This window comes from Adiantum capillus-veneris, chromosome 21 (genome assembly GCF_014529385.1).
Source record: "Adiantum capillus-veneris isolate H3 chromosome 21, ASM1452938v2, whole genome shotgun sequence".
NCBI lineage: Eukaryota > Viridiplantae > Streptophyta > Polypodiopsida > Polypodiales > Pteridaceae > Adiantum > Adiantum capillus-veneris.
In genome coordinates, this window is record NC_140951.1 from 75,495,259 (window position 1) to 75,504,433 (window position 9,175).

General features: G+C 41.6%; 1 protein-coding gene across 1 annotated transcript; it reads left to right on the forward strand.

Moving 5' to 3' along the window:
• Positions 1 to 1,099: 1,099 nt before the first annotated feature.
• LOC147431165 (uncharacterized) lies at positions 1,100 to 6,449 on the forward strand. Its single transcript, XM_086493817.1, has 12 exons — positions 1,100 to 1,711; positions 1,990 to 2,057; positions 2,198 to 2,250; positions 3,091 to 3,168; positions 3,277 to 3,342; positions 3,430 to 3,649; positions 3,742 to 3,809; positions 3,915 to 3,987; positions 4,062 to 4,123; positions 4,205 to 4,274; positions 4,399 to 5,085; positions 5,215 to 6,449. The coding sequence occupies exons 1-12, from the start codon at positions 1,548 to 1,550 to the stop codon at positions 5,349 to 5,351; spliced, it is 1,746 nt and encodes a 581-aa protein (XP_086349943.1). The 5' UTR covers positions 1,100 to 1,547; the 3' UTR covers positions 5,352 to 6,449.
• Positions 6,450 to 9,175: the final 2,726 nt, after the last annotated feature.

A 9,175-nucleotide genomic window follows, 5' to 3' on the forward strand; every position in this document is an offset into this window, starting at 1 on the left:
GACATACTACGTGGGTTGATCTAGAAATTTTACAAGTTAGCCTTACGTATGCCAACTTAGGCCCTTATCACACTTGGACACCTGCCCCACTCTTGTTTTCTTTTGGCAAGATGTGATGCTCACGCATCGGTGGTCACATTTCAATAATGAAATAGGGCAGGCCAGATGGTGAGACTACCATGTTTCACAATGCAGAGCAGGGCTCAAAACTTGTCAAATGTCTTCTCGTGTGCCATTTTGCAGATGGCCATGGAGGTAAAAAACTTGGCCGTTGGTGTTTGCCTGTTTGTCCTCTTACCTCAACGAATACGAGATGGCTAGTAGGCATGGCCGCCTCATGCCTGCCCAAGTGTGACAGAGGCTTTACACACACAAAATTGGAGAGGGAGGGCGAAGAGCACGCAAATAATAAGACATAATTGTAAGTTGTGCCACCACTCACATGGTGGAGTTTCCTCTATTTACTATTGAAGACTTGTTTCTCTCCCCATCACCCCATGCCACTAGGTCAAACGGAGCATGTTGGAGCTTATTGCAACGGGCAAACCCAATGTATTATGGGTCAATTAAGCTTTGAGGGCATCGAGTAAACATTGTGTCATTAGAGCTTTGAGAAATAGGTAAGTGAGGCAAATTACAGTTGGCAAATATGGAAGAGCTAGTTGAGTTCCGAATGCGGTCTTGTCTATGGTATGGAAATGTGAGAACTTACCCTAATGTGAAGACATCAAATTGCAGTGGTTAAAACGAAGAGCCTTGTTTGGAGTTGTCATTAATCAATCAAGTGTTTGAGAAGTCAGAAATCAGCAGGTAAAATCAATGGGTCTATTTTGAGGATTTACCAAAGAGGGGAGTTAGAAAGGTTTTGTGCAACGGTACTCATACCCGTTCAAAAAAGGGCAGAAAAGGCACAGACGCCCCAAAACGAGGCACCCACCCAAAAAGAAAAGGGAGGGAGTCTGGCCTCTGGAGAGTGAGGAGAGAGAGAAGCTTAGAGAGAGAAAACCACATCTCCCTCCAAAGATGGCCAAATCTTCAAAATTCAAAAATTTGTAAGGTTCACGGGTGGTGGGAACTTGGAAGCACAGAGAGAGAAGAGAGAGCTATGCAGGAGAGAGAATCTGGAGAGAGAAGGAAGAAAGAAAGAGCGCGGGGGCGGCTGCGCTTGGAGAGACGTTAAAGTGTACAGCTTCTCTCTCTCTCTCTCTCTCTCTCTCTCTCATACACACACGCGCTGCTAGATGTCGCAAGAGAGGAAAAATTTACCGTCCCCGCTCCTCTTTCCTGTCTCTTCCCTCCCCCACCCACCGCCCAAAACCTCCAGAGCTTCCTTCTGCTGCTGATCTCCCGCCGTAGCCCGTTTTCCAAGCATCGCCCGCCGTCGCCCATTTCAAGTTCACTTCAAATCACTGGCCGTTCTTCCAACCCCGCCCTTTTGCTCGTTCCCTCCACACGCAACTCTCCCCTCTATCTCATCTACAGGCCAACACCTTGTTAACCTGTCCGTCTCCACCGCCCTTGCCTCTGTTTCCGCTACTTCCTGATTTATGGTCGCTCAAGTGAATCAGACTCGAATGGGTTTGCCCCCTTCTTCCCTCTCTATGGACGAATACTTTTTCCATGAAGGCGATCTCACAAGCAAATCGAACCGCCCCCATGCCAATAATGCCTACAGCCGTAAGGAGAAATCCCTGGGGCTTCTGTGCGAGAAGTAAGCGAGTGTCTCTCTTATGCATGCACACATACGGTTGCCCTCCTCATGCTCCTGCTACCCACTCGATCGTGCCAAATTTCAAGTTGTGTGTGTGTGAGTTTGTGTCCGTGAATCACCGGTGTGAGTAGATAGACTCTTGCTTCAGTAGCTCGACTCTACTTAGCACGTGAATTCAATTCAATTAGACCCTTCACTATGGTCAACCCTTTATATAATCACAAATTCTGTAATGTAGATGAATCCACTCAGGCTTTCTTATATTCCTTTTTTTGCAGCTTCCTTCATCTCTACACCAATGAGGATGCAGAGTCGATAAGCCTCGATGATGCCGCTAATCGCCTAGGTGAATATATTGCTTGTCCGATGTTCTAATGACGGTGACACTTGCTGCTCATGCATAATTTAAGTATATCATTATGAGGTGGTTTCGGATCTGGGATGCTCTAGGTATAGTCATTTTTATGGAATTGGGAACTTGTGTAGGTGTGGAGCGCAGAAGAATTTACGACATTGTCAATGTTCTAGAGAGTGTCCAGGTACAAATGCTATTCCCTCTTCTATCTATCACACAATTAGTTATATTGCACTGAAGTTATTGAATGCAATCGCTGTTGGCATAAAGACCTATCCTCATGAAGAGTACCAAGGTTGTATTTTTTGTAATATGTAGTGAAAGGCTTGGATCCAGGGCACCTTCTTTGCCTACATTAGACGTAGGCAATGCTTGGATCTCTATTGTTATCTTGCTGCTATGCTGTTGAATTACACATTCACAGAGTACGCGTCCAAATTTTTATATTTGGATGCTCGAGCCATGAAGATGTCTTAGTTTGAGAGGTTTTATATCTGAAAATAAAGCGGTTTGATATCTGAGATATCTATTGTTAGGACAGAGGACGCATGACAAGTGTTTGTTTCTGTCTTATTTCTAGGTATCATATATTGGCAAGAGTTTTGCAAAAATATAATTAAAAATTCATTTTCAAGTGCAGTCACATGGTAATTTGGTAACGAATTGTGGTCCTGCTTTTGCTTGATAAGATATAGTAGTCACTGAAGCTTGGTTAGTTCTGTTACACAGTAATTTAGGAATTTCATGATACTCCTACAAGTGTGTAACTTGGTAAAAAATTGTTCTGCTAAGCTTGATTACGCGCACCCAATTGGTTGGTCTAGTCAGTGAATTTAGTAAGCTCAGAATTTCCCTATAAGGACAACTGATCTGATTTGGCAAGGCAAGGAATTTTGTTTGTTTAGCTTGATTAGCTCTATCTTTGCTTGCAGGTACTAGCTCGACTAGGTCTGTATTCAGCAATGTTTCAAATTTTTCTTTAAGTGCAAGCACTCAAACTAGCATTGTTAATTTTGATTTGCAGGTACTAGTGCGCAAAGCAAAGAATTGCTACACATGGCATGGATTTAGCAAAATTCCTGAAGCCCTTGAAGCAATGAAGGTAAGTGTAGTTGTACTGCGGATTCCTACTCAATCTCCGTACAACCCATGAAAGAAGACCTTGTGACACTTATGTTTTCTACTCCATTTTTCTGCTATTCTGTCTCAGCATGACCTTGAGCAGCAAGGGAAGGGGTTGGCAAGCTTTAGAGGCGAAGCAACATCAATGGATAAGGTAAAAGACAGATACCCAGTAACCCAAGGATTATCTACCATGCCAAGGTGTTGGCAGATGCACTTATTTGTGTTATTTATGCTGTAGGAAAATGAATTCGATGATGACGATGATGAGGAGGGTCAATTGAGTACCCAACTTGACAACTCTGCCAACTCATCGTCTTTAAACAGAGAGACTGATAGCCATACCAGCCCCATTTCAGTTTTACCTGAAGATTCTATGCTTCTGTTGAGCATGAAATATGGCTCTGCTCATGAGAAGGCATCTGAAAACCTGACAGATGATGCCCTGAAGTCTAGGGCTGGTATACATCTCATCATGGTTTGTCACTTTTGTCTACGTGGCTACTGTGTATGTAGATTTTGACAATAGGCAACTATGGGTTTTTCTTTGCAGAAACTAGGAGGGAGAAGTCACTTGGTCTCCTTAGCCAAAAATTTGTGCAACTTTTTCTCGCGTCTGAAGTAAGTACCTTGAAGCCGCTCAAGCAAATGATGCATATCTTTGTTCATGTCCAACAGCTGTTATGAAGGCTGGATATGAAATCTGTTTGTTTTGTCGTATTCCAGACTAAAGTTGTTTCTTTGGAAGAGGCTGCCAAAGTTCTCCTAGGTGATTGCAAGGAGCCCTCAAAGCTGAAAAGTGAGAATTTTCTTAACTCATTAACAGTAGCATAAATTTCATATACATGTTCTGATCTGGTCTCATAATTGCAGCTAAAGTCAGAAGGCTGTATGACATTGCTAATATCTTGTCCTCCCTTCAGCTAATTGAGAAGGTATAATTCAGCATTGAAAGCTTTTTAATTCCCTGCTTTTATTCACCGGGCATCGGCTAACCAAGTTCTTTTGGCTTGTAGACTCATGAAACAAAGAATAGGAAGCCAGCATTTCGGTGGTTAGGTGTGAAGGGTCTTGCAGAGGCAGCTGGTATATATGTTTCCTCCTTACTCTTGCTAAACAAGCTCTGTTTTGCAGATATCAATTTCAGTCTCAACTATGAAAACTTTTGAGCTGGTTATATCATGGCTTATTTTTTGTACCTATATTGCAGCGAACATCAAGGCTACTGGCTCTGCCTATCTGGAGAGACCCAAACGTGTGCGAAGCGATATGAAGGATGTAGGGACAGAGCAGAAAGTTGCCAAAAAGCTAAATGTGAAACCTCTACAATGCAGGAATGTTAACATACCTGGGCCTATATACAACCCGGTGCCATGCTACCCGCAAGTTCGCATAGAGGGAGGATCTTGCCCTGAATTGCTTTCCTCATCAAGGACAAACTCTACTACTGCTTCAAAGCCGATTGGACTGACCCTAGGTAGTGCAGGAGGGTGGAGGGAATGGACCAACTCAGGGTCGCAACAGCTAAATCCTCATCGGAGTTGTTCACCACGCTGCACAAGCAAGGATCCACCAGCAGCTAATGATGAGAACAAGTGTCCTGCATCCTTGATGTCTGAAAGCACCAGTTGCCGACAAGGGCTTCCGTGTTTATCAAGGAATTGCTGCTCGGGAATGTTCCCTTCATCTTATGCCTTTGGCAGGGGCTGCCCATGTGCTCCCAAAGCAGAAAGCTGCATGTCTTGTCCCATTAATTTTCTTCCAAGCCCTATGTATTGTCCATTTCAATCTGCACACCAGCAACAAGAAGCAGACATGGGAGCTCACCATCACCATTGCAGCCATGTGAAGGGCCATAATGCATGTTTTGCTGCCCCTCTTCAATATCAAAATGAAGGTATGTGGCCTATGTGAACATCAAGTTTCCTTTAAGTTGGGTCTAATTTGCTGTCAATTAAGTAAGCATCATGGATAAGTTTCAGGTAATGTGCTGACGTATCTCATTCATGACCTGCTTTTATTGCAGCTCTGAATCATATGTTTGCTCATTATATGGAAGCTTGGAAGTCATGGTATTTCCAGGCAGCTGCTTGCTCAGTGGTGCTGCCCCCTGCTGATGTCTCTTCCAGTAAGGACTCGGACTCCATGCAAAGCACATCCTGACAGTTTCCGTCTGGTCTCATGCCTTAATCGTGATGGGCTCACCAATCGTGCCTTCATCACATTTGTTTGTACACTTGTTGAATAAGCTTGGATTCCCAATTTGGGTCCAAACCATTGCCAAGATGTACAAGATTTTGCCGCCCGACTTGCACATCAAGCAGAAGGGATACAGTTTTTGCCAAGGGCTTCTCAATTTGGTCATGCATTGAATTGAATGATGCTGAATATCTCATTCACGTGGACGTTTCTGAGGGGTCTGCACATGGTGGTGGTGAATGAGCCGAGCCTTTCATGTGTTGAATTGGAGGGGAAGCAGTTCTTCCAAAGGGAGCATTGAGCTGACTGATGCTGAATACCTCGTTCACTCGGACACTTCTGAGGACTGCATATACATATGGTGGTGGACCCATGAGCCTATCATGTGTTGAGAGAGCAAGGTGCATGAGCCGTTCATGTGTTGAGAGCAGATTGGCTGCTCATTATAATTGTTAAGTGATTTAGACCCAAGTTGATCTGCCATCTCTCATGTAAATCATACCCTTTCATCAATTCTTGTTCAAACAAAACAGGGTGAGCTCTCATTATGTGCCTTGAATTCACAATGCCATTGAGCTTAGCCATTTATTAATTTCTCCTGACAATGCAGTGTCCTTATGTTGAGAGCCATGAATTTCTCCTAGAGTTGAAGGGACTCTTCTAGGCCTGCGGTTCTTCCAGATTGATAATGGAGGGCCCTTCATATTAGCTTTTGGGGGTGTTGGGGGGGGGGGGGGGGGGGGTTTCATGTTCTATGCATAGGCAACAAGGGCATGAATGCGCCAACTCTTTTAGTATCTAAAGGCTACATAAGCTGTACCTATCAGAAATTACCATTTCTATGCATTGATTAGAAGGCTTTGTTGCACCTGGTGTATGAACACCTCTCCATGTCATGTGGATGTGTAAGCATTGCTTATGTGAAACCATGTGATCCGCTAAATGTTAAGGATCAAATGGTCAAGTTTGTGTAAAGCAAAGGATCTTTTCTTACCTCTCATACACCTTGTATATATCTTTTGCAATGCTCGAAGAAGCAATGTTCTCTAACTTCGGTTTTTTTTCTCACTTTGGATGCTAATTCTACCATTAAAACTTGATTCGCACGTAATTCAAGCTAGACAGGTTATCTTACACTGAATGGTAGATTCAGGATTTCGTGGCCTCTGTTGGGTATAACCTCTGCTGGGTATAGCTTGTGTGATATTAAGCACATAATTAGTTGTAAAATCCCATCAATTGAGTTCCCTAAGCTCCTAAATTATAGCTCTCTGTTCTCCCCAAAAAGAGGATTTCAACTTTGTGAGTGGTGGAGCTCATTTTGCATGTTGAAATATATAGAGGTTGAGTTGTCAACATCCAACTTGGAGCATACTCGAGGCAAATCTTCCCATGTTCTTGATTACTTTTTGCTTGGTTCAATTTTCTTCAACTTGCCTTATGTTATCCGTGACACTTTTTACCATAGGGTTTTCAATGGACCCCATGAGGTGGGATTTGATAGTGTACAGGAAGGAATCTGAAGGTGATCCCACCATCCAAAAAAAGTTGATAGTTGGACTATCGAGGTGAGCCTACCGTCCAAAACAAGTCTACAATGTTGATATAGCACCCTCCCACAAGTGTTTAACACAACCTTGCCATCGACAGCCCGTCACCCTAACCCCATGGTGTAAAATCCCATCAATTGAGTTCCCTTAGCTCGTAAATTATAACTGTGTTCTCTCCAAAAAGAGTACTTCCAACTTTGTGAGTGGTGGAGCTCATTGTGCATATTGGATTAGATAGAGGTTGGGTTGCCAACGTCCAACTTGGAGCATAACTCGAGGCAAATCTTTGATTAAATGTTGCTTGGTTTAATTTTCTTCAACTTGCCCTACGTTATCCGCGACACTATGTACCATAGGGTTTTTAACACTAGTTTTGTAATTGGACACTAAAGTGTCCTGTTTTCCTGCAAAGTTTTGCCAATTTGTTTGTCAAGCTAGAAAGAAGTTTTTTACACCTTGCTTCTACCATAGGTTGTTTATGAGGGAAAGAAAACATTGAATTTTTCTCCATGTCAAAATACAAGCCCTACGGAGAGAATTGTGGTAATTTTTAAGTCGTAATTTTTTATAAAATTTCAAATTGTTTTGCCAAAAAAATCATAAAATTCTTATATCTTTTTGTAGAGGGAGCCTTTTTATGGTTTTAAAAGCCAAGTGGTAGTATTTAGTATTACAAAACAATGGAATGAACTTCAAGGAATAGTTTCAAATTTAATTGCAAGTTATAAACATAATCTCATACTTGAGCACGTGCTGACTAAGAGCATAATTTTGGACTTTCCAAGGTCCTCTCATAAAATTGGGACTGTTCTATTGCAATTTGACAACATCAAATGACTTTATATGTTAAAATCAAGAAACTACATATTTTTCGGCTCCCTAACTTAAATCTTGTCGCTTACACCCTATCTTGAAATTTTGATTGTGTAAAAACTCTTCAAAATCTTGAGTCCTCCACAATAACATTGAAACCAAGGTTTTATATTTTCCATTTGTATTCATACCATGCATTTTGATACATTTAGTTGATATGTGTGGAAAGTTTGAAGTTATTTGAGGTTTTGAATACTTATGTCTCAAGAATTAAAATATCAAAATTTTTGTATGCGCAATTTTGAATATTTGAAATGATCCAAAAATTGTTTCTTACCAAAGCACTTCTACTTGACACCTTGAGTCCTCATTGGAGAGGGTAAGCAATGTATCACTTTCTAAAACTCAAAAACACATCAAAACCATATTTTTTCTAAGCATACAACGATATGCTTGAAATGGCCATCTCAAACACGTAGAACTTCCCATTATTTTATATACTCTTAGGTAATTTTTTTTTCACATGAAACTTGTAATTATCTATAGCACAATTGTAGAAAAGTTGTGTTCAATTTCCTACAAGGTCACTTCATTTTTTCTTGAGCTTATAAAGTTGATTTCTTTAAAGCATCAATTGCAGTCTTATGAGGGTCCACTTGATGAGTATATTTCTTGATCATGATAGCTTTCAAAATGCAAGGTTATAATTTTCAAAGACCCTCTTGCTAAAATATTTAAGTATATCAAGAGGGTTTTCTTAAATACACCGTCTGATGCAAGAACAATTTAATCTAAATTTGTAAAAAAAGGACACTTAAGTGTCCTGTTTTGGTACCAAACTAGTGTTAATGAATCCCACGAGGTGGGATTTGATAGTGGACAGGAATCTCAAGGTGATCCTACCATCCAAAAAAAGTTGATAGTTAGACTCTCGAGGTGAGCCTACCGTCAAAACAAGTCTACAATGTTGATATAGCACCCTCCCATAAGTGTTTAACACAACCTTGCCACTGACAACTCGACACCCTAACCACATGGTTTTGCGGATGGGACTATCATAATGACAACACACCTATTACCTGCGTACACTCTCCTCTAGACCGGGGATACCATGCATAGAGAGAGAGAGAGAGAGAGAGAGAGAGAGAGAGAGAGAGAGAGAGAGAGAGAGCATTGGGTACAAGCATCCCCCCATGCCTAGAGTGAGCTGGCTTCCTCTAGGCATGTATTTAAATTATTTTAAAAAAAAGGACAACTCATAAATGAGGCTATTTACGTTCCACTTTGGAGATAAAAAGTTTATTGAAATAACTAAATTCTTATTGAGTTATTCCATGTCCTGCTATCTGCTGTCAGCCACCTGCCCATGAGTCAACTACCTTGACCTGCTACATCACACACACATGATCATAAGTGCTAGTATCC